This window comes from Leptidea sinapis, chromosome 27 (genome assembly GCF_905404315.1).
Source record: "Leptidea sinapis chromosome 27, ilLepSina1.1, whole genome shotgun sequence".
Classification (NCBI taxonomy): Eukaryota; Metazoa; Arthropoda; class Insecta; order Lepidoptera; family Pieridae; genus Leptidea; species Leptidea sinapis.
This window is the reverse complement of record NC_066291.1, coordinates 4,133,387-4,158,084: the sequence shown is the minus strand read 5'-3', so window position 1 is coordinate 4,158,084 and position 24,698 is coordinate 4,133,387. Positions and strand designations below refer to the sequence as shown.

General features: G+C 35.6%; 2 protein-coding genes across 4 annotated transcripts; one reads left to right on the top strand and one right to left on the bottom strand.

The window, feature by feature from the left end:
* The first annotated feature begins 201 nt into the window (after positions 1 to 201).
* LOC126972826 (BUB3-interacting and GLEBS motif-containing protein ZNF207) lies at positions 202 to 10,683 on the top strand. 3 transcript variants are annotated; one of them, XR_007731198.1, is made up of 10 exons: positions 205 to 423; positions 540 to 666; positions 856 to 982; positions 1,150 to 1,217; positions 1,628 to 1,755; positions 2,541 to 2,627; positions 4,133 to 4,397; positions 5,140 to 5,338; positions 9,171 to 9,319; positions 9,659 to 10,683. XR_007731198.1 is itself a non-coding variant. In XM_050819911.1 (9 exons), the coding sequence occupies exons 1-9, from the start codon at positions 383 to 385 to the stop codon at positions 9,257 to 9,259; spliced, it is 1,119 nt and encodes a 372-aa protein (XP_050675868.1). In that variant the 5' UTR covers positions 202 to 382; the 3' UTR covers positions 9,260 to 10,683. The 3 variants fall into 3 exon arrangements, 2 of the variants coding, with proteins under 2 accessions (XP_050675868.1, XP_050675867.1); XM_050819911.1 differs by having other exon boundaries at positions 202 to 423; positions 5,152 to 5,338; positions 9,171 to 10,683; XM_050819910.1 differs by having other exon boundaries at positions 9,171 to 10,683.
* Positions 10,684 to 18,500: 7,817 nt separating this feature from the next.
* Positions 18,501 to 20,479, bottom strand: LOC126972852 (myb/SANT-like DNA-binding domain-containing protein 3). The gene is made up of 7 exons (XM_050819953.1): positions 20,250 to 20,479; positions 19,909 to 20,134; positions 19,642 to 19,803; positions 19,538 to 19,561; positions 19,378 to 19,455; positions 18,891 to 18,969; positions 18,501 to 18,797 (listed from the first exon to the last, which is right to left on the bottom strand). Exons 1-7 carry the CDS (start codon positions 20,297 to 20,299, stop codon positions 18,574 to 18,576), a joined length of 843 nt encoding a protein of 280 aa, XP_050675910.1. The 5' UTR covers positions 20,300 to 20,479; the 3' UTR covers positions 18,501 to 18,573.
* Positions 20,480 to 24,698: the final 4,219 nt, after the last annotated feature.

Genomic DNA, 24,698 nt, shown 5'->3' with positions numbered 1-24,698 from the left:
GTTAAGTCGATAATTATCTGTTTGAATTCAAATACTTCTTATTAGTCTGTTATGTATCTCTTAGTTCAATAAAATTGTGCATCCTAAGTCTATGGTCGGCAGTTGTCAGTTGTCATTGAGAAATGTCACCCTCGTAGGCCCATGTAAGTGTCGTAAATTCGTACCTAATTCGTCTGCGTCACTCGTCAATTTCACAATTATTCGTTTATCCTGCTCGTCAGCCATATTGATTTTTAGCAACATTCTGCTCAGCGTTGGTTTAGATTGAAATTAAGTTTATTTGTAATTATAAGTTTTAATACTTCTAGATTTTATGCTTTTGTAATACATTATAGTGTATATTTAATTAAGTCTTGTTTAGGTAGATTTATTTTGTTGAATAATGGGTAGGAAGAAGAAGAAGGCGTCGAAACCTTGGTGCTGGTATCCTTTTTATAATTTTCATTATTGCTAAACGCGAATCATATTCATTAATATTTAATTATATTGATTTTTTTACTGTTTTTCAAAACATTTTTCCTTAGCTAAAATTCTATTAGGTATTGTAACCGGGAGTTTGATGATGAAAAAATTCTTATTCAACACCAAAAAGCGAAACATTTTAAATGCCACATTTGTCACAAGAAGCTGTACACAGGACCAGGGCTCTCCATTCACTGTATGCAGGTACGTCAGGCTGAAACAATTTCTTGGCAACTACGTCGCCCACCTACGTATCAAGTTTTTCAGTTGTCTATTTTTCATATCATATTAAAATAGGTTAAGACAATTTGGCACATCGTAGGCAATGAATTAACTATATATAGCGCTTGTATATATCAGACATCAGTGATGTATTTGTTTAATAATTTTCAGGTACACAAGGAAGCAATTGATAAAGTACCAAATTCACTTCCAAATAGGTCTAATATTGAAATAGAAATCTATGGCATGGAAGGTATTCCCCCTGAAGATATTAAGGAGCATGAAAGGCAAAAGACAGGTATAAAAATACTTTAATTGCTGAAAAATTCCTCATGGGACATGTATGTACCTTCTTTATTATGCTTGCGACATGGTAGCTTTAGTTGTGATTTCAATGTTTAGTTTAGTTGTTGGGTTAGTTAATAAAATTAAATAGAAATGTCTATTATTTTTTTTATTTCTTAGGTGGTGGAAAGTTGTCTGACAGTGATGATGATGAACCTGCAGCAAAGAAGAAAGCATCAACAGCACTGGTGAGCCATCTTCACTTTATAAGATTTCGTGCCCAACTTGAAACACCTACCAAGTTGTGAGTTTTCATTATCCTTGAAGGTAGGATTCATAAATATGTTCTCTTGTTAGAGACATTCTTAGGTCTGAACATATAAATTTTCGAATGAGGTAGTTTTTTGTTCTCAATAGGTGGTTTTCAATCTTATTTTACATACAACTTCAAATTTTCACCCAACTACAATCAACAGTTACTTTTGTATCCCGATTTTAATATTGGCAATACAATGTTTGCTGGATCAGCTAGTTACATTATAATTTTAGATGATGTGATATGATTAATTTTCCAAGCATACCCTGTCCAACAATTCTACAATCACTAATTCAGTTATATCCTACAACTTATCATATTTGTGATATTATTCATATGCAGCTGGGTCCTGGGCCATCAACAGTGACACCAGGGATACTTCCTACTCCCATGGGACCAGTACCTCCAGGGATGTATCCTGGACATATGGGAATGAATCCTATGATGCAACACTTCATGCAGGCACCAAGGTAAATAAAGTAACACTGATTGCTTCAGCTCATTACAAGATATATGTTGTTTACTTCCAGGCAGGCCTACTGTATGAATGATGTGATTTTTTTCTGCGTTAGATGTTCAACACGTTGACTAGGTTAGTTATCCGCTGTCTAGGCTCATTATTGTCACTCTTTCAGCACCACATGAAGAACACCGTACTGACTTAAAATTAAAATGATTAATGTATTCTAATCTATTCTATTCATATACATATATCAACCTTTTAATCTTATGCCTAAGATCTGACAACTAATTAGTTAAAAAGAAACCTTATAAACAATATATCCACACTAATGGTTGAATGCTTTCACACACACAGATAGTGGCTTCTGAGGTATCTGGCATTAAGAAAATAGATGTTATAAATTCACAGTTGCCAGCTATTGTTTTTTTTTTATGGAATAGGAGGACAAACAAGTGTATGGGTCACCTGGTGTTAAGTGATCACTGCTGCCCACATTCTCTTGCAACACCAGAGGAATCACAAGAGTGTTGCCGGCCTTTAAGGAAGGTGTACTCTCTTTTTTTCTTCATGATATGTTATGGCCAATGAGTATTGTGACCCTGTGTCTGTTGACCACATTTGTTTTAATGAATTGGGAATGTGCAGTTACTAGAATTACAGTGTCATAAGATTAATGTGTTCAATATGTGCTAAAGTATTATAATGTTATGATATTATTAGCACTCCATAAGTATAAGACTAAATATAATGCTTGTTATATAAAAAAATACTTATAAAATATTTATACTTCAGAATGATGATGCCTGGTATGAGGCCACTGTTCCCTGCAGCCAGTGTTGCCATATCGACTCCAAGCAAACCCACTTTCCCTGCTTACAGGTAAATATTGCTTCCACCAATATGTGATAGTATAAGACATTGTTCAACTGATAGTTTGCTGAAGTCACAGTGATAGTGAAGACTTTAAAATAAATTAAGACAAGGGCCAAGTTACCAAGGACTTTTAAACTACCATAGTTTTTATTTTAAACTTTTAAAACAAATCAGTGAAGTAATAACAAATAGTTATACTAAATGAGAAGACTTACATTATGTATTGTCTGTGACTGTTAGTCTTTGATTGTGCCATTGTTGTGGGTGGATTGTCCCCTTCTCTAAGATATCATGGGGAGAGCTTTGTCTGAGTCATGTGTTATGCATGTGAAGAGGTAACTGGTCAACAACCCTTTTATAACTAGCCGACCTGTATAGCCGAGTGGTTAGCAATCCTACCTACTAAGCTAGCGGTCAGGGTTTGAATCCCGGTAGGTGCAAGCATTTATATGATGAATATGGATGTTTGTTTCCCAGTCATGTATGTTTATATGAATTTATGTATGTTTAAGTAAGTATATTGTATGAAATATATCATTGTCTTGTAACCCATAACACAGGCTATTTATGCTTTACAGCTTCAGTATCCTGCAATACATATAAATAATAAAACAAACTGTAAATTTCTTAGTGTACCACCACTCAAAAAATTTAAGTCCTGCAATTCTGACCTATTTAACTATGTAGAGCTTTACCCCCTTATTCATAATAGTCTGCTGACTTAAAGCATTGCTAATTGATTTAGTCTTCTTCTATTGACCTAAGTCAGAATGAGATAAAACACTCATAAGCGGCTGTTTAAAGTTAGTGGACCATTATGAATAAGGGGGGTTATTATCTTAAGCTAAAATGGCTATTTATAGCAAACACAAAATTAGCAATATACTTCATGTATGGCTATTAATTAAAGTTTTATGACAGTTACCAGTTGTTGATTCAGTTGTGCCTTGTCTTGTAAATACAGTAAGATTGAAATTAAAAATGTGCCATGTATTATTACATCTACATATCATATTTTGGTGCAGTGACTAACTTATTATTAATATACTATACAATTTTATAAAGCTCCTTGCTTTAAATGAGAAGAAGAAACCAAGAACCAAGTAGTTAAGGAATAAATGCAACATAAATGAGATGAAAATATGTTGTAGCATTTGTTGTTGTTTGTAAACACTACACTTTTTAACATCAATTGTGCAAATTGGCCTTATTTTGGGTATTTATCATAATTTATTGGTAACCTTCCTGAGAAATCATTGTAAAATTACTGGGCAAATAAGACCTAACAGCTTATGTCTCAAAGTGACGATCGCAATTGTAGCGCCGCTCAGAATTTTTAGGTTTTTCAAGAATCTTGAGTGGCACTGGGGGTGTATTAATTAACATCAGCTGAATGTCCTGCTCATCTCGTCCCTTATTGTCATTTAAAAAAAATTATGCTTGCTCTCATAGTAGTTATATATTTTATTTATTTCAATACATACTATTGCATAATTTAATGATATTCCCAGCAACGCAACCATTAGTGCACCACCTACAACATCAACATCAACAGACCTTAAAGAGAATGGGGATGTGAGGCCTCCTCCAGCCAACTCGTGTCCATTGGTGACTGCCACGGGGGCAGGCTCCAAGATTGTGCATCCTCCTGAAGATGTTTCACTTGAGGAAATAAGAGCTCGGAGCAGCAGATATCGACCAAAGCCCAAGCCTGAAGCACCAAGCACTCCAATACCTAGCCCAGCTATGATACAACAGAGCACAAGTCAGGCCGAGGTATTAATTTATTTTTTTATTAAGATAATTTTGTGCATTAGAAATTATCACACTATTATTTTTTATACTGGAAACATTATAGTTTAGTTATTGAGAAGTTCTTAATAATAATTTTAAAATGGGTGTCTGAACCAATTCATATCATTATTCACTTACAGGTGCATTTTTTATTTTTTGTAATTTCTAATGGTATAAATTTTAAATTAACTTTTAGATATAAAAAAGCTTAATTTTTAACCACCTCCTGAACAGTATGCTAAATGCAATTGTGTGAGGATGGGCAAGCACATTAACAATTACTTATCTAATGTAGTAATAGCTTTTTATTGTTGAATTGAACAAATAATTTTAATTAGTGTCCCAAATATTTATTCCACATAATCTATATATATATATATAAGAGATTTCCACATATATAGTCACTCATCATGATATCTCTGGAACCATTAGAGCTAAAGACTTGAAATTTGGTATTCTTTTTTGTAGAGGTCAGCTAAGAACGGATTTTCCAAAATTCCATCCGCAAGAGTTTTTTTTTTATTATGAACAGAGCAATGTCTGTCGGGTCAGCTAGTATGTTATATATTACATATAATTTTGCTGAAATGTATTATATAAGAGAAAAGTTTACTTAGAAAAAAACTGTTTGACTAAGAAGTTTATAAATCCTACACAGAAAGTCATAAAGTCTTCAATACAACTTAGTACATTGAGATGGTGGCGCTATAATAATTTAGTTAAGATGTCGTTTCAGGTAGCAGCCCACATGAATGCTGCAGTGGCTGCAGCCAGACAACAGCAGGCTCTACGAAGCAGGCCCATGATGGGTGCAATGGGTGGCATGATGCTCAGCCAGGTCCGAGTGCCTGTGCCTGTCTCACTTCCCATGCCTGTTCTGCCTGTGATGCCTCAGTTCAATATCGTCCGTCCACTCCAGCCCGGTCAGTATTTCACATACTCTAACTACTGACTGATCAATGAGTTGACAATACCTCAATGATGTAGGGAAATCCTTTAGCAAGTTCAACATTAAAAGTCACAGTTGGGAACTTTTTAATACAGTTACATCTTTGTGTTCAAATGATGTTAATAAAATTGTGATCATTCTTAGATGAGGATAAGAGTATTTGATTGAAAAATAAGTTGATGATATGTAGACAATTTCATGGCAATTACTGACTAATTATTGTGTAAGCTGTATTTACTTAAATATTTCAGCAGAGGTCACAAATAGTAAAAAAAAATCAATTACTACTTCTAATTAAATAAATAAAAAAAAGTCTAGATCCATTACCTGTCAGTATATTGTATAAAACTGCCAATTATGTCATAACAAGATATAACACAGGTCAAAGTGAAAAGCACAAACTGATATTTTTTTTTAGTTTTTAAACAGCCATTATTATGTTTGCAGTCAAGTCATATAATAAAATAACTTCATACTGCAAATATTTACAGTATGAACATAAGTATCATTATCGGTATCGAAGTTTTATTTAGATATAAATCTAAATAAGACTTCGACTACCAAATGTTTAGAGTAAGTACCGTAAGAGAAGATTACTATTGCCCGGGGGGCAATCTGAAAAATGAAAATTTTAATCTATGTACTACCCTGTGTAGTAAATAAATTACAATCTTTTGCCAGGCTTGCATTGCTCATGGAACAGTAAATAAATCATTCACTGGGTTAAAAATAAACCTAGTAATCCCCAAAGTCAAAGTAACTGACTCTTATGGTAGCTAATTCTCTAATAGAACTAACTATTCACATAATTTTATTTAATTATAATAGGATAGGACCTATAAATCAACTACATAGTCAAACAATTACAATATTCCATGAAAACTTACAGACCAACAAGGAATCAATGAATTGTATAGTGATTGAGTGTATTAGTTAACTTTTGTTGAAAGAATTTTTTATTTACTACATTTAACACTAAAAAAGGTTTAAATATTAAGATATAAGTAAAAACATACAGAGATGGAAGGCTGTATAAATGTTATTAATTTTAATTAGTTTGAGTAAAATTTTGATTGCTCTACCATTTTATTTGTTTATAAATAAATGTGATCTCTGTACAAAGAGGAATGTCTATAAAACACGTGTGTGAATACATGTTCCATATAAGACAATTAAATTTTGATTATATTACACTTCTAAGAATTTAGAAATGATGCCTAAATTTTAGCAAGGTATCAACCTTTTATGCCATTCGTTTCAGTCAATATATATTTAGGCTCATAAATAATTTTGATTTGATCTTTCACAATATGTATTCAGGCTGACATAAATAATATTCTTGTACTGTCATAATAATTATTATTAGTTAGTTATTCTAGTTTAAGTTTCCATTTAGTGGGTGTTCGACTTATGTAATTCATATCGGAGTGGAAATTGATATTATAATTAAATAATAAATATGCATTGTTTTTATATTTTCCACGACCTTGAGTGTTTAGTGAGGTGAACCGACTCGGCGAAATGTGTCGATAGTCGAGTATCGATAGTGACGTCACCGCGCGCTGCAATGGTGCGTGTTACAACGCTTTGTCGCCGCAACATTATCTAACATGTCGAGTAACACACGGGTCCTGTCACTGCTTTAATTTATTCATAACTTTCTATATTTTGGCGTTAGATCAAAGAATCTCCCATTTTTAATAACTTTAATGCTATTCAACTATTGAATTTTGCAATATTTGCAGATTATGGTAGCTTAATATTTATTAAATACGTATATTATAAACTAATATTACGTATATATGTTATGTTAACTTCAATTTGCATGTGTAAAGGTGTAGTCACACCTGCGAACAAATTATAATTTGATGGTCTTGAAGATTTGACTGAAGCTTCTATAAATTCAGTAAAACTATAACGCCAAATATGAGTAGATATGAGTACCGCATTCCCTTTTTTCCAACTGGCTAACGTATCGCTAACACCCACTAACCAGAACAGCTGACATTACCATAAACACTCAAGAACTTTATTTCGATGCGCCAACTGTCCAAGCTTCGGATAATTATCGGTAATTTTATTCAATTAATGAATTTGCTTTTATGTAGTAGCTCTCTTACTGTCTCGATTTTCCTCCGTAGTATGTGGGTCGGCGGTGAGCGGGTGGGTTCTGTTACGTTGAGTAGTTTGTTCGCTTTACAATAATATGCATGATGACCGACGGATAGACGACTCGACGGCTGCGGTTGATCGGTACATGCATGGACGGTTCAGATGACGCGTTATTTTATTTTAATTTTGAAAAGTGTGATTTTTTCATGTGAATTATTTATCCTACCTGTGTTCCTTCGCTTATACTGCACTTTTCTAGTCGCCTCACCCGCGTGCGTATTTGTGAGTGCTGCGACGCAAACAGGTACGGCCGGCTTGCGCTGTGGTTACAACGGAACGCATTGCGTTTTTTTGCAACCATTTACATGTTGCGGGATGCGTTTGCTCTGTGTTTGGATGTGCCTTCTATGTCTCGATTCGGTGGATTGCTCAAGTTACACTATACGCTTTACTTCAACGCGTAACGTGCCATTGGTCTATCTGTCCCACGTATATCATTATAACAATAACTTCAACTACAGCATTAATTACCTTCATTCAGCTCGATATTGCCTTGAATCTAAGTTTCATGAGGTTTTCATCATCAAATCCAGCTTATCACCGAATATTAGACATATATTGATATTCAACATTCGGGCCTAGGTATCCCGCGGCATACCTACATGTATTGACAAAATTTATTGCACTTTCATTGAGGTACTCACTAGATTCACTGTTACATTCGTGTTTAGAGAGAATATCAACTTTGTACCCGTAACCACATAGCGATTCAGTATTATTTTACAAATTAGTAACTGTTAAGACATATACACACGACGGGTGGTGGTCCGGCGTTATGTCCGGGCGACAGGCGATTGTTGAGCAGTCACAACGGCTCGGCCGTGTGTTGGACCCAGAAGGTCCCCTGTTGACTCGGTTTGCCCGCTGTTGGGGAAAGCGATGGGGTTAAATTATAATAATTGTTGTTAGTGTGTATTTGGAGACTTAGCGTAGAACATAGTACCTTTTTCTTTGGATATTGACAATTGTATTAAATTATGCTCCTTTTGAGATGTCTAATTATTATATCTTATTTGATTGAATATTGAATTTAAATATAAGCTTAAGTTTTTGCAACAACAGAACAAGATCAACATCGCTGGATCTCCTTATACGCAAGCTTATACAAAACATTTCTGATCTATTGTGGCCTATTGTTCACGCACGTCAAAAATTAATGAACAACATAATTTTTATTGTTGTAGTTTTATTAGAGTAGGAAAAAATACTGTGAATATGTTAGCGGATTTCTCCAGTAAATATTAGGTCCAATTGGGGGGTCACCTGCACAGGCTGTCTAGATTAGTAAGACAGCGGCGCTTTCTTCTACCGCCAAGCAGTTGTGTACAATCACTAGTTTGAAGGGGCTGTTACTTTTAAAATCACTTTGCATTACTTATTACTCTTACAACTTAATATCATGTCGCAAGATGACGAGCGATACGATGGTATTGCTCAGAATTGAAGGTTTTTTCGCAACCTTAGCAGCATTTGTAATGGGCGGCGCGTATCCGTAACTATCGTCTCGTCGCTTTATCATCAGAAATCAGTGTATTATTTTTGGTATCGCACACGGCACGGCCACTGATTTGTGACCCCTGCGTGAACAATAAGCGACAGTTCGCGCGGCGTGTGACGTGTGTTACTATGTCCAGGTATGCTGTTGCCGGGCGGGATGATGCCGATGGGTGCCATGTTCCCGGGGGGCATGGGATTGCCGATGATGCAGCCGCGTTACCGGTAGTCGACCGGTCGCGCCGTACCAGACAGGACCGGCACAACTCACAGTTCCGCTCGCCGCAAGGTACGACCGATCGCTACCGATTACCTGACTATTGAGGTTTATTAGTGTGTGCTTCAATGTGGCCGTCGCGACCGCCTGCTATACTTCTACTACTTGCTAGACAAATTACTCTGATTGGCGACTTCTAATTCAAAAACAATTGGGTGCCAATAAAACTTAACTATATTTACAATTAATTTTAATGTAGTAACTTTTTAAAGCTTAATAATGTTTACAAGCAGTAAATAAATAATGAATATGAACATACAAATTGTTAGACTTTACAAAGAATTAAGTAATTCTCGCGGTTGTTAAAATTATTTATGAATGATTGTTAATTTGAAGTTTGTGTTGATGTAGAACGCGTGGATTGCGGTACAAACGGGTTCGTTACCACGGGCTCTCGGTAATGTAAAAAATCTCAATACTAAACTGACTGAAAACTCAGGTTTAAGACAAGTCGGTGAGGGTAAAGCGTGGCGATGTAATAAGGCCTGCACATGGATCGGTGTCCGAAGTAAGTGCGGCGCGCGGGACAGGTGATGCGAGTCGCCCGACTTATATTATTGACTTTGCGCACGTGTATCCAACTATTGTGATCTACCCTCATTTACGATTTGCTTAATACTTACAAAAAATTGCTTTCTTCAATCCTCAGATGAATTTGCGGTCGTTACGTTTAAATCAATAATATCATATCCATTAATTGCTCGCTTTTATGTCCTTACTATCAATAGTAATCAATTCTTTAAACAACTGTCATTTCATTCATATTCTACAAAGCGTAACGACTACTAAAGGAAGACTGTATTATTGGTCATTCGAGGTGGATGCAGTTTGGTACATTGCGTAACGCCGTAGTCACGGGTTGGGCCGGCAGTTCCCTGTGGACTTTCGCTATACTAATAATTATGCCGAATTCCTAAAGCACAATATAGTGGACAATTTAAAGAAGTAATCGTTGTTTAAGGCTAGATTTGAAATAGATAAATATCGAATTAAATTTTGAACTGTGGTGAGGCTGTCATATTGATTTGTCTTCAATGTTCGGGTCGCGATAGTTAATTAGTAGAGCGAAGGTGAGCAGGCGACTTGTGATGTGTCACAACGAGTGTTGTTGGATTGCCTGCCCCCTGTCCCTTAGCGATAATTATTATTATTATCAATAATTTAAAGTACCAAGCCCGCGACAAGCTGGCGGGTGTTAGTAAATCTCCAATTTTTTCTAATTAAGATGTGTTTAAGAGTAATGATGATTATCAATGTTACATAATATATATGCCTTGTTTTTTCTCTCTAAGAGTTGCCACGATAATTACTGTGACAATCTATCTTCTCTTGTAGAATTTTGACCGTTTGACTCAATAAAATGCAATTGAACTGAAGGCGTGTTTTATTTTTTATTCCTATAGCATTGAAATCTGATAATCAAAGTTTTTACTAAGAACTACACCACACTGACCACTTACAATCAGGTGGATTGCATCAGGCAGATGTTCTTTTGTTCTCGTATCTATTCAATAAAAAGAAAAAATACCCACGGAACAGAAAAAGTGGTAGTAGTGTAGTGGGCGATATTCTGGTGACAGTCAGTCATAGTAAAACGTGTAAAAGTCGTCTCAAAACACAAATATGCATTTTTGGTCTTAAATTATAACTGCAATAAAAATCTGTCTCCTAACCATGGTCATAGAGAGCGATATGGAGTTTCGAATTCAAAGTTCTGCGTTCTCTTTAATGTATCTAACGAGTAAAAGGAACGCGGGCAGTGGGGCCCACAAATCATTAAGATTTTTTTTATGGACTAGGAGGACAAACGAGCGTACGGGTCACCTTTTGTTAAGTGATTACCGCCGCCCACAATCTCTTGCAACACCAGAGGAATCACAGGAGCGTTGCCGGCCTTAAAGGAAGGTGTACGCGCTTTTTCTGAAGGTAGCCATGTCGTATCGTCCCAGAAACACCGCACAAAGAAGTTCGTTTCCTTGAAAACAGCACTGTAGAGGAAGGTGGTGGGGGATGATATCCCAATTTTTGGCGTGTCGTGTGAAGGTGGAATTTGGCGGCAGGAATCAGGTGAAATAGCTTTGCGGATCACTCCCCGTGATAAATGCGGTAGAAGACAATGAAGCGACGTCTCTACGCAAAGCCAAGTGATTTAGTCGTCCACAGACCATTGAGTCTCCCACAATTTGAGCTGCTCTGCGTAGCACGCGGTCAATTGGATCGAGCTGATGGGGTGCGCCAGACCAGAGATGACAGCAATACTCCATATGTGGCCGGACCTGCTCTTGGTAGAGCGCTAGAATGTGGGTCTGCTTAAAGTATTGCCGTGCTCTATTTGACGCCCAGCTCTTCGAAGTCAATTTAGCTTTGCCCTCCAGTTGACCGCGGAATTGGCAATCGCTCGAGATTTCGAGACCTATACTCCGATACTACGCGAGGCTTTAAGGGAGATTTTTTTTATTGGTACACGCGCAAACTTTAGTGTTCTGGGGGTTTTAAATTCGACAAGGTTCAATGGACTCCATTCCGCTACCTTCTCAAGAGAGGACTCAATGGAAAACAAGTTTCTCGCGGCACTGGTCGACGTTTTCCCGAGAGAGACCTGCACGGCCCGTATACATGGAGCACACTAAAATTTTAGCACTTATAGCTAATCGGATTTGAATTTCTAATGTTATATTTCTTGAAACGTTGCAACCTTCTTAGTAATAAAAAAAAACAATTAGGGGAAAACATTTGTCAATTGTTTTTTTATCGAATATCTTAGTTCTACGTACGCAACGAAAATGGAATTAAGTCGAAAAGATTTTAGAGCGACGATTTTTTATGATTTTAAAAGTTGTCTCTCCCCGCAAGACTTCAAAATGCTTTTGGGAGAGAAGCACCTTGCTTTAAGCACCGTGAGGCGATGGTTTGCTGAATTTGAGAGAGGTCGGGTTTCATTACATAACGAATTTCGTGAAGGGCGGCTTTCAACTGCCGCTGCCGTCTATGAAAATAACAAAAGTGGCTACTGTTAAGCGGCTAATTGAAGAAAACCCGCGGAATACCTATGAGACAATTCATTGGGGATTGGTATGAGCCAAATTCAGAAAATTTTACACTAAGAATTGAAAGTTCTGAAACTTTTTTGTCGTTGGATCCCTTATGAACTGACAGCGAAGCAGAAGTGGGCTCGCGTGGGATGGTGCTCACAGATGCTAATAAAGTACGACCACGGACATTCTAATGCTGTTTATGACATTGTCACAGGAGACGAAACGTGGATTTATTGTTTTGAATCCGAAAAAAAACAGCGATCTTGTGAATGGGTGTTTGAAAATGAGAACAGGCCAACTAAGGTGAGGCAAGCGAGAAACGTTGGCAAAAAAATGGTCGCATTTTTTTTTCTCAGCTACGCGTCCCATCTGCACCATTCCACTTGAAGATGAAAGAGTGTTAATGCTGAGTGGTATTCTATCATTTGTTTACCCAGGGTGTTAAAAATGGTTCGCGAAAGACGACGATAAAGCCGCGTTCTCCTACATCATGACAACGCTTCTTCACACATGGCCAACAAAACTAAGTCATTTTTAGCTTCCGTAAAAGTACAACTCGTCACCCATCCACACAGCCCCGACCTAGCACTCTGTGATTTCTGTATTTTCCCCAAAATCAAATATGTGATGAGACGTTTCACTTTTACCAATTCCTAAGAGGCAGTGATAGCGTTCCATCAGCAAGTAGAAAACTTGCACTTTCAGATCGGTGGTCCTCCTGTTTTAAAAAATGGTTCGATCGCATGAAAAATTTTGGTTATAATACATTCTTTAGTTACGCAAAACTTTTAGTGTGACCTACGTTTACGGCATCACCAGTGTTGTCGCCTGCATAGCAATGTATGTTGGTGTCCAATATAATATCATTGATGTGCAGGAGACAGCACACCAGCGATCACGGGCTTCGGGTTCGACCAATAACCGTCGACAACGACCTGTATGCTGCGCCCAGTAAGGAAGCTGGAGGTCCACTTGCATAACGTCTCGGGAAGCCCAAATGATAGAAGTTTTGAGAGAAGCGCCTTGTGTCATACACGATCAAAGGCCATCGCTATATCGAGGCTAACTGCCAGGCCTTCTCCCTTGGTTTCGATCACCGCCGCCCATCTTTGTTCGGTATACCAGAAGATCGCGTTCCGGCCAACTATCAACAATCGTTGATCAACTAGGTTAATTATGATCTCCATGATTTTGGAGAGCAGGGAGGTGATAGCTGTTGTTTGTGGATGAAGAAGAGCTGACACCCATGAGTCAGGGAATAGGCTTTTTGAGAATGAGTGCCGTAATAAACGCGTTAGCACTGGCGTCAACGCAGGGGCATACGTTATAAGCACGATTGGAGAAATGCTCTCGGGGCCGCTCGACTTCCTTATGTCCAACGAAAACAGCTCGCCGAACAGTTTTCTGTCTGAAGTATACTTCAGGCATAGAGCTCTAACACCGCATTGCTCATGTGCAGCGGTGGCAGGGACGGCTGGTTAAAGTTACCAAGAGCAGCTTTCGACAGATTAATTTAAAAAATTTAAATATTTTAAATATTTTTTAAAAATTATAAAAATTTAAATATTTTTATTCAAAATAGGATTTAATATTACTTGTACCTACATAATAGGCTTAAATTTTTTTCTGTTAGTATCCCAACTGTCACTGGCAATACTGACAATAAATAATAAGATGTTTTACTTTTATTAAAAACATAAAAATCAAAATTTTTAGTCTAAGACAAGTCTAACAATTTTACGTGGCGGAGCCGGAATAGACAACGGTCGAAAATTTTTGAAACCAAAAAAATTATAGTAGGTTGAAATCCATTGGAAAGGAAGGGGGGGGGGAGGTTTAAGGTTAAAAACTCGATTTCCGATGAAACTACAAGTCCTATAAAAAAAATTAAATAGCAAAGTTTTGTTTTTAAATTTTATTTTTTCACATAACCTCAAAATTTATGTGTTAAATTCAAATATCTAAGTTGTTGGTTTTTAATTTTATTTTATACAAAATTTTAATTTCCACGAAAGTTACCTTTTTATATCCCAAATACACTGTAATTTTTTTTATTGCTGTCATACAAAATATATAACGTTAAGTTGATATTTTTATATGACTGCTTACACTTCATATACCAAAAAAATGGAAAAGATATGTAAGTCTAAAAGACAAATTTTATTTAATTCAAAGAACTTAACATTTAAATTTGTAGATTACTTTAAAGCATTTGATAGTATTACTCATGGCTATATATTTACTTACAAAGTACGAGTACAATACGCCTCGAAACTAGAGGAGAAGAAATAAAAATAGAAAGAGGCGTAAGACCGAAATTGTTCATAGCAGTATTGGAGAATGTCTTTAAACAATTGGACTGGAAGGCCAACGGCATATGGATTGGCAATAAGTATTTAGAGACTGAGCGTTTGGAGATTAAATAAAACGACTGCTTGAGTAGTATGAAGACTGCGAGGAATATGTGGAAGAAATATTTTACTTCAGTTACACGATATACATACAAAATCCTTAAAACTAGTTAACCAATTACAATTGTTACTAAAAAAATATTTACACGTTTAGAAAATACACACCAATACTAAAGCTTACATTTTGACCAATAGTTAAACGTTTCATTCAATAAGAATTGAGAATAATATTATGCTCTAAAACTAATGCTATCGCAGTAAGCCGGCCAGCGAGCGCTTGTGTAAACTCGCGTCGATCATCGATCATCCGATGTCAATGAGCATTGAGCACCCACTCTGTCGCTCATTGATTAAAATTGAATGAATAGTGATCGACCCCGCGACGGTTTAGTAGAGTACGCTCGGCCTTGCTGTGAGGTTGTGTAACGCGGAGCATATGACTGATCACGTAAGTATATCTGCGGTCTTCGAGAGAACGTGACGATGCTTGTACTTCGATGAGATGACTACTGGTGATCTTCATGATTCTATGACTTGATGTATAGCATTATAAAATGGATATGTTCTTTTAAGAACGAATCTTTCGGCATACGCTTATTACAGTTAATATGCACGATTAATATTTCTACGATCTATAATGCTACGAAGGTATTACGTTACAAGTTCTAATATTAGACATTTGTATTAATTGATGTTATTGTTTGCAGGTACAGCTACAAGTACCTAAGTCACTTAAGATTTGCAGATGGCATAGCACTCTTTGATAACTCGGCTTCAGAACTCGAGCAAATGATGCAAGCTTTGCATAATGCTAGCAAAAAAGTTTGCCTACATATGAACACCAGTAATACGAAAATCTTAACGAATTACCATCATAAGCATAGGCTTCTCTATATATCGATTTCTATAGAGAAATCGACTCAAATCAGATACAATTTGTAGAAGATTATGTATATCTTCTGAAGCAAATATCTTTTAACTCTAATACGAGGGCGGCACTGAAAATTTCGGGAATCAAGGAAGTGACACAACATTACTATTCAAAAATGCATTTATTGCTTTTCGAAGTATTCTCCGCGAAATTTGTCACATATTTCCATACGATGGAACTAATCATTGAAGCAACCATTCCGTTCGGAAGTTGAGGTCTCCAAAATGGCCGTTTTGTAGGCGTCCACAGCTTCTTCAGGTGATGAAAATCTCGGACCACGCAATTTATTCTTTATTTTAGGGAAAGTATAGAAATCATAGCTTAGGTCGGGGCTGTACGGCGGATGGTCTAATAATTCTATGTTTTTTTGCTCTAAAAACTCTTTTGTTCTGTGCGCGGTGTGAGAACTCGCATTGTCGTGATGGAGGATGATGCGGCGGTTGCAGTTCTCTTTACGGAGTTGAGAAACGACCTGTGGCAAACAAATGCTAGCATACCATTCTGCATTAACCGTTCTTTGTCCCTCAAGAGGAATAGTCGCAACATGGCCGGTTTTGGAGACAAACGTGGCCACCATTTTTTTTGCAACACTCCGTTAACGAACAATTATTGTTGGCTTTAACTCATTTTCGAACACCCAAACTCGTGACTGGTTTTTTGTTTCGGGTTCGTACTTGTATATCCAGGATTCGTTACCTGATACGATGTTGTATACAGCATTTGAGGATCCTGCGTGGAATCTTTCGAGAGTTCTGACGCAACAAGTAACGCGAGCCGCTTTTTGCTCTTCACAGAGCAAATGCGGTATCCATCGGGAAAACAACATTTTTACACCTAATTGTTCATATAAGATTATTTGTATTTGACTCATGCCAATGTCTAAAGTTGCCTGAATTTCGCGGTATGTCACATGTCGATCTTCCTCAATCAGCCTACGCACAGCATCAACGTTTTCTTTGGTGACTACGTTTTTTTTGGGACGACCTTGACGGGGATCATCACTGAGCTTGACACGACGTTGAAATTCAGCAAACCAGCTATAAATTATGGTTTTGGATGTGGCTTCATCACCAAATGCAGAAATCGTCCAGTCAACACACTGTTTTTGTGTTAAACCACTTCGAAAGTCATAATAAATCATCGCTCTAGAATTTTATCGAGTCAATTCCATTTTCTCAACGACTAAACAAGTTTGAGAAGACCTTGTGACAAGACCGAGAATCTTTTTTTAAATAAATAAATGGTATTCGATTTTTAAAACCAACGAGTTTTCAATTAAAAATATTTTAATATGACAGGAACAGTGGAAATATTCCATTCCCGATACTTTTAGTTCAGCCTATGTATGTAGTAACGAAGAAGAAGTAGAAAGAAGGATCAAAAACTCTTGGAACAAGTTCTGGTCACATAAAGAAATATTAAAAGGATCCTTCAGCTTAGAGTTAAAAAAGGTGGTAATGGATACATGTATCTTACCATGCCTCACATACGCAAGCCAAACATGGGAAAATTAAACATCGGTTACTAACAACACAACATGCCATGGAGAGAAGTATCTTGAGGCTCAGAAAGATACATAAAATCCGCAACAAAACCATCAGAAAAAAAACAAACCTAACAGATGTCCTTGAACATGCATTAAAAATAAAATGGCAATGGGCTGGACATGTGGCTAGGGTCCCAGACCATAGATGGACTCTAAAAGCGACATCATGGAGTGGTCCCTAACAGATACCGAGGCAGACCCAAAATGAGGTGGAGTGATGACCTTCTTACAGTGGCAGGTAAAAACTGGCTAGAGAAAGCAAAAAAATAGAGAGTTGTGGAAGAAGATGGAGGAGGCATATACCCGGATGGGATCAAGATTATAGTTTAAGTAATAACATTAGTTTGAAGGTATATTTTTAAGTTACTAACACATTAAAATATGTAATCTATAACTCTTGAATAAATATGCTTATTATTATTATTAACATTTAAATAATTATATTATGTTTGAGTATTGGTTTCTCCCATTAAAGGTTACCTTAACTTATTAAATCCAAATCCCTTTACAATGTAAAGAAGTAACATATATAAACACAAGCCAATAAATAAACATACAAACTTTCCCCATTATGAGTGTGATTTTTGATTAAAAACGTAAAAAACCTCTGACTCCACAGATCTTCATCGGAAAATAGAGACAGACTGACGAACGTAAAACTTGTAGCTAGGGTAGCTTTTTCGTCTGGTTTAAAAAAATACCCAACTGCTACTCCACTGATGTCACTGTCCAACTCGGGTTCTAAATTCAAAATACGCAGCTGAAACTGAAATAGTGTTTTCACTCTTAAGTTGGCGGGGGGTAATTAATTTTTTTAGCTAATTCAATTGTTCTTTAACTGTCAATGCCTATTGACCAATAATATTTTTAACAACTGGAGTAAATGCAGAAATTAATTATTATTAGAACAGTTATTATTGTGGCATGTGACATATTTCGGCTTTGATTTTATATGAGGTGCACTGTGGTTAATTAAGCATACGTCATTGTAATCAAATATTTATAAATAAAAAAAAAGGATATATATTATCCTGAATCATTACCGTTTTACATTTATATATAGATTCATTTTGACTGATATTATTTGTTTGTAAAGCAGTTGATTTCAAAAGTAAAAGTAATGAGAACCCCAATTTATTTTTTATTCTAATACAACTCATACTCAGTATGAGACGGGATGTTACAGTGAAACCACTCTACTCACCCTGATAAAGGACCTCCGAAACTAGTCTAAACCCACACCACCCATGTTAAATAATAAAATACTATATCAGTTATAATCATAATTTTAAAATCTTTAAATTTAGTGTGTATAAATAAAATGCCTAAAAATATTTAAAGCATTAATAATTTTTTCTTAATTTATCTATTTCCAACTGTAATTTTGTCAATTCTAATTGATGTTTCTCTTCATTATGACGCAACCTTTGCTCATGAAGCTCCTGATCTCTGGCCATTGTTTTCTGGATTCTTTCTATTTCTAAATTATGGAGATCATTTATGACTGACATTCTTTTCCTATGTAATTCTGGTTTTAAAGATTCATTTTTTTGTTTTTTGGCCAGTCCTGAAAAAGTAAAAGTAACAATATTTATACAATAAAATAATACACTATAATTATAACATTATTAATTCTTATTATAATAACAGTATAGTTTACTTTTGAGTGGCATTGATATGGGTCTCTTTAATGATGAATGTGGTGTGCTGGAATCTAATGAGTCTTCCATATCAGGAATCTGAAAAATTAAATAATTGCAAATAAATATTACAGATCCATTTTTTTATGTGAATCATATTGGTGTTTAATAAAAATTTGCACTTGTAAAAAGTTATAGAAGAAGCAGGCAAATGAACAGGTTATGTTAAGAGATCTCCTTCAGCCATGGACAATTGAAGAACTGTAGGTACTGCCAATGTGTAACACATTGGCAGTATTTGCAGCAGTTAAGGAATTAGTTTATTTAACCCCATGACTAACCCCATGTTATAGTTTTGTGGGAACACTGTTGAAGTTAACTTTAACTAACACACCACCTTCCACCACACACTTCCACTTCCACAGCTTGCCGCTAGGTGAAAAAGTTCTGGAAAACTGGATGGTCCGGTACACCAGCCAGATATATTAATAAAATCCAAAAATTTACCTTTTCTATAGTGGAACTCTCAAGAGTAGGTATTTCTGGTTCTAAAATTATTTCAACCACCTCTTGCGCATTGTTGGGCTGTAATAAAAATTTAATGAGAAACTATCATTATCATTCAATTTTTTTTATATATGAAAATTCAGTTAATAAATAAACATACCTTAACCAGGTCCTCCATACAAGGCTGTAACAAATATTAGAATTAGAAAAGAGTTAGTTAAAAACCAAATATTGTTTACTAAAATTTATTTTAAAATAATATACCTTGACATCATCATCAGAAATTGCCTGGTTTCCATCCTCTGATGTAGACATCATAGATTTCAGCCAGTCAGGGGCCACATCATGTCCAGGAGATGGTGATAGGGGAGGTGTCAATCGTCCACCCCCAGTTTTCAACATTTTATGGCGCTTGTTCCTAGCTTCCTACAGGTAAACACATATTCACAATTCACTTTTCGTAAAGGATAATTTTACCAAGTCTTAAAGGTAATAACTAATTTTGTATTGAGAATAAGAAAATAATAGTACCATTTTCACTGATCTTTTCAAATTATCAAATTTGTATTTCAGCTGTTTTAATGTGCGGTGAACATCTCCCACAGCATTATATTCCATTTCTATTAGCTTCCATGTATTTTCCTTTTGTTTGGAGCTGATGGCATCTGTTTTTTTGCACATCAAAACTTCCTTATACTTACTCAATAAATTTGAGAGTCTTTCTATTTCCTTTGGAGAGAAATTTGAACTTCTCTCTCTGCAATCAAAATAAAATTAGAGTAAACCACATCAATACAGAATACTTAGGTCTTAATTAAGCACCTCCTATGTCTTATGGGATGTTAATATTGTTTTGAATAGCATATACCTACTTGGAAAGGAATTTCTCAAACGCATTATATGAGAATTTTTGCTCTTCCATTATAATTTTAACCGAAATTAAAATTTTCTACTAAAAGTGCACTACTTCACTAAATAACAAATACTAATAATAATCAAAGAGAATATAATCACTTGACTACGTTTTACAATAATTCAATGGATACAAATACAATTCATACAAAACATTAATGAATAAACAATGATGAATGAACCATCAATCAACAATCAAAATACACTGCAAAAACTACAATGCAAAGAGAATTTAAAAACTACACGATAGGAATGCTATAGAAAATGATGAGAAATGTCACTTGTATGAAACGCGTATTAAATCTTGGTACCAACATAACCTAGTGGCGTAATAGTAGAGCTGCCAATATAGTATACCAATGTAAGGATTGTAATCTTGTAATATAAATATTATGTTTAATCTTATATCGATAGTTACATAAGATATGTGATCTAATTTTAAGGTTCCCTTTATTAATTTTAAGATGGACCTAAGTCAAGTTTAAACAAGGGATACGTTTTAGTTATCCTAAAGAAAGAAACAATTTTCATAATTAATATTTTTTTAATAGTTATTTTTGCGTTGTGTAATAGTTTCAGTTTTGACGTCTTTGGTTTTCGTTTTTCGGTTGTTGCAATAAATGTTTTTGAAGTAGGTATGGGATCTGAATCTGAAATTAGAACAGAATACATATTAACGGAAATAAGTTAACCCTAATTTTTAGGCTTTAAATAATTTTTTACACAACATGTACAATATAATAAAATAAAAAGGATTTTAAAGGTTAATAAACTTATAAACAATTTTAAGATCAATAAACTTATTGAACAAAAACATAGATACCATAAAATGAAATAAATTTGATAATAATTAAAAATAAAATATTGACAATCGATAAAAAAGTGTCAAGCACTACCGATAGATTATAACGGTTTTACACAAAAATAAAACTGATATTATGTGCCGAGAGAGAAAACATACAGTATTGTATGTGAAGAAGCAATGTATAATTGCCATCTAATTACGTTCTATGTTCTCTGTGGAGTGCGTTATCTAAGAACTCATGTGTCAAAATGTCATCGAATGTCAATTCAGCTATGACACGGGTAACCGTTGTCACTTTGAATATCATAGGTAGCATAGACTAAGTATAGTAACTAGACATCGGGTTGGCGTGGCCAACATGAGACAGATAATATCTTGTTTATATGGTACACACCGGGTGTGCTAAACAAACTTGACAGCGCTGCACAGATATTTTGTTTACTTTTATTTGCGTCTATAAAAATAAGCTATTATTGATATGAAACGTGTGAAATATCAACTATTTATTCAACATCAGTGACAATTTTAAGTGGAATCGAAGGAAATATGGTGCGATGTTGTGTTTTACGATGTAAAAGTGATAGTGAAAGAACACTTGTGTTATATCATGAGACGGAAGCTATCAATTAGTCTAGGTACTATACTTGGTCTGTGATAGGTAGTCTTCACCAGGAAGGACTTCCTACAATGCTGTATGTTTTCCCTCTCGGCACATAATATCGGTTTTTATTTTTGTGTAAAACCTTTATATTTATGTGCCTCAGGAAAACATACAGCATTGTACATGAAGACGTGTTTGTTATCTGCTGGTGAATTATGTAGAATATCATTGACAAAACGATTTATTAAGAATTTAGCAATATCAGCGCGATTAGGTGCTTTTGGATTTACTTGAGTACTGTCACACCATTTCAACTAAAGTAAACTTTCGCCAGATTTTTCTCGGCAGCTCCTTCTTTTGCGTAGACCACACTTTTATTTGGGAACCCCACCCCAATTTTTCAATCTTTTAAGGTTAATAGATGTACTTGTGGAGGTGGCTGTGATGTAGTTGTAGGTGTATTAAAACTCTGGGTAATAAATAGGCTCGGCGGGGGGGAATACCTATGCCAGTTGGTGTTGCCAAGGTCTGCTGAAGGCGTCTATATAGCTTGCTGATTTACGGCGCCCCTCAAACTGAAACGCAATGCTTGCAAATTTCTGCTGTATCTCTGTGGTACCTGCAATGGCATTCACTGCCATTGGATCAGATGAGTAGCCTTCGAGGACTATGTGTTGATCTTGAGTGAGCGACTCAGGAATCTTGTATCCAAGTTTGTAGACTATTGGGAATTCTTAACACGTAAACAGTTGGAGTATGCGGTACACGGGGAACGGTTCCGCCGAGTTCGTGTACCCTATAGGGTGTACGAGCCCTATGTTACTGTTACTATGGGCTCTAGAAACATTTAGAAAAAAGGACTAACATTTACATGAGCAAAAAATATCGAAAATATAAAGCAAAGAACGTGGAGAATTAGCGCTAACTATTTTGAGTCTACGTTCTTATTGATACAACCATTAATATAAAATTGAGGGTAGGACACTGATGTTCAATACATATAGGCAATGCAAGTCATACAAAATCAAAGCCGATATGTCTATACATTTCTGCGTTTACTCCACCTGTTTAAAATATTATTGGTCAATAGGCAGCAATGTAAGTATTTTTTCAGTTTGAGCTGCGTATTTTGAATTTAGAACCCGATTTGGACTGTGACATCAGTGAAGTAGCAGTTAGGTATGTTTTACTTTAACGTGATTCTGGCAAATCTGTGGTATGTCTTCCCCAGAAGCTACAGTAGGAAGAATAGAATAGAATAGGAATGTTTTGTAAACCCTAACGAAAAAGAGGGTTACTATATGTTTTAAGTTTGTCAGTCTGTCCCTATTTTGAAATAAAGATCTGTTCAGTCGGAGGTTTTCTACGTTTTTAATCAAAAATCACACTCATATCACAAAGGCGAAAGTTCTAATATTTATTTTTTGGTTTATTACTCCTTAACGCTTAAAATGGATTAGGATAATTTAAGGTAACCTATAATGAGAGAACAAATACTCAAATATTATACTACTACTACTACTCAAATATATAAAATAATTCGATAAACTGGTTATTAAAATGTTAAGTTCCCTGAAATAAATTTTATATTTTGTTAAAATTAGTCTATTAGACTAAGACATCTTTTCCAGGATATCATTTGGGATATTATGTTGTTGTGTAAGAGGATATCAACTTATTTTTGTATGACAGCATTTGTCATATTACAAATCTAACTAATTTGGACTTTTGTATGTGCATCAATTTGACTAAATATATAGAGTTTGGAAAGAGATTTCAATACTTTTAATGTAAGGAAACTTTACCATTTCTTATATCATATATCTTTATCAGCATGAACTTTTAAACGCTTAAGTCCTTTAGCGGTGAAATATAAATCAACCTCTAGGAAATGATTCGAGCAAATGCCACTCGACTCTTTTGGTTTGTAAAATTCTTCACATCTCTCTCTTGCTACCAACTGGTGCCAATTCTCTTTCACTATCTCGTGTAGTTACGGAAAAGCTAAAAAAGTTTAGCTTTTACAGATTTGCGGTGTAAATAAGTATCAATTATCACTAGGTAACGATACGTCTGTGATACCGTGTAGCACTAGTTTTAGTGATAGCACTAGTTTGTAATTGTTCACGTTCCTGTAAGCCGTTCATATTTACTGGCAATGACTTTCTGTGCACAACAAATACGATATTGTTCTAAGGCCCTTAGGCCTAAAAACGCGACTCTATCTACACTGACTTTCCGTACACAAAATACAATATAGCTAATCATTGTTTTGGGCCTTTAAATATAAATATTAAAAAGAGAGACTCAATAGTTTTCATTTCTGACTGTGTGATTGTCGCGTCCTTTTATGTGTCTCATTCTGACAAGCCGGAGAGGGATGCTTGTTAATACTTGTCAATAATTGTACCTTTAATGAAATGTAATTGTATATTTAATGAAAAAATATTAGTTTTACTAAATTATTTACGCTTTGTGCCAACCCATCGTATACTAATAAAATAAACTTACCGGTGATAAGTCACACCATCTTTTTTGCCTGGCGAACGTATTATTTGGGCACTTTTTTATAGCACAATTAGACTTGGGGATTTACACACAGTAGTAATGATATGTCCATATGTATAAATGCACTGACCTCAACTATTTACCACTGGACTGGCGGCTGTCAAAGTGCTTTTGTGCCTGTTTAATTATCGCCATTTTGGCGCTGTTGGCCATGTAGCGAGAGTCTACGGAACTAAAACTAGTGATGACAACCGCAGCTAAACATCAATAGGAAAACTATTTACAAAAAAAAATGTGTACTTTATTACGTTGATTCTTGTAGTACACGGAAAACGACCGAAATTAATTTAAAATGCAAAAATACTTCATAGTATTGTATGTTTCTCTCACAGCCAAAAAAATTGCTGTCAAACAAATGGAACAGCCTGTCCAGTGGTATTTATGCAGGTCAGTGATAGAATATCATTGGGGTATATATTCATTGTTTATGGTCCA

Coding starts and splice junctions, on each gene's coding strand:
- LOC126972826 (XM_050819910.1), top strand. CDS start 383: ATGGGTAGGAAGAAGAAGAAGGCGTCGAAACCTTGGTGCTG. Junction 1,218..1,627: donor AGAAAGCATCAACAGCACTG/GTGAGCCATCTT, acceptor ATTCATATGCAG/CTGGGTCCTGGGCCATCAAC. Junction 5,339..9,170: donor CGTCCGTCCACTCCAGCCCG/GTCAGTATTTCA, acceptor TACTATGTCCAG/GTATGCTGTTGCCGGGCGGG.
- LOC126972852 (XM_050819953.1), bottom strand. CDS start 20,299: ATGGAAGAGCAAAAATTCTCATATAATGCGTTTGAGAAATTCCTTTCC. Junction 19,804..19,908: donor TGAAAAGATCAGTGAAAATG/GTACTATTATTT, acceptor GTTTACCTGTAG/GAAGCTAGGAACAAGCGCCA. Junction 19,562..19,641: donor TTTCTGATGATGATGTCAAG/GTATATTATTTT, acceptor TATTTGTTACAG/CCTTGTATGGAGGACCTGGT.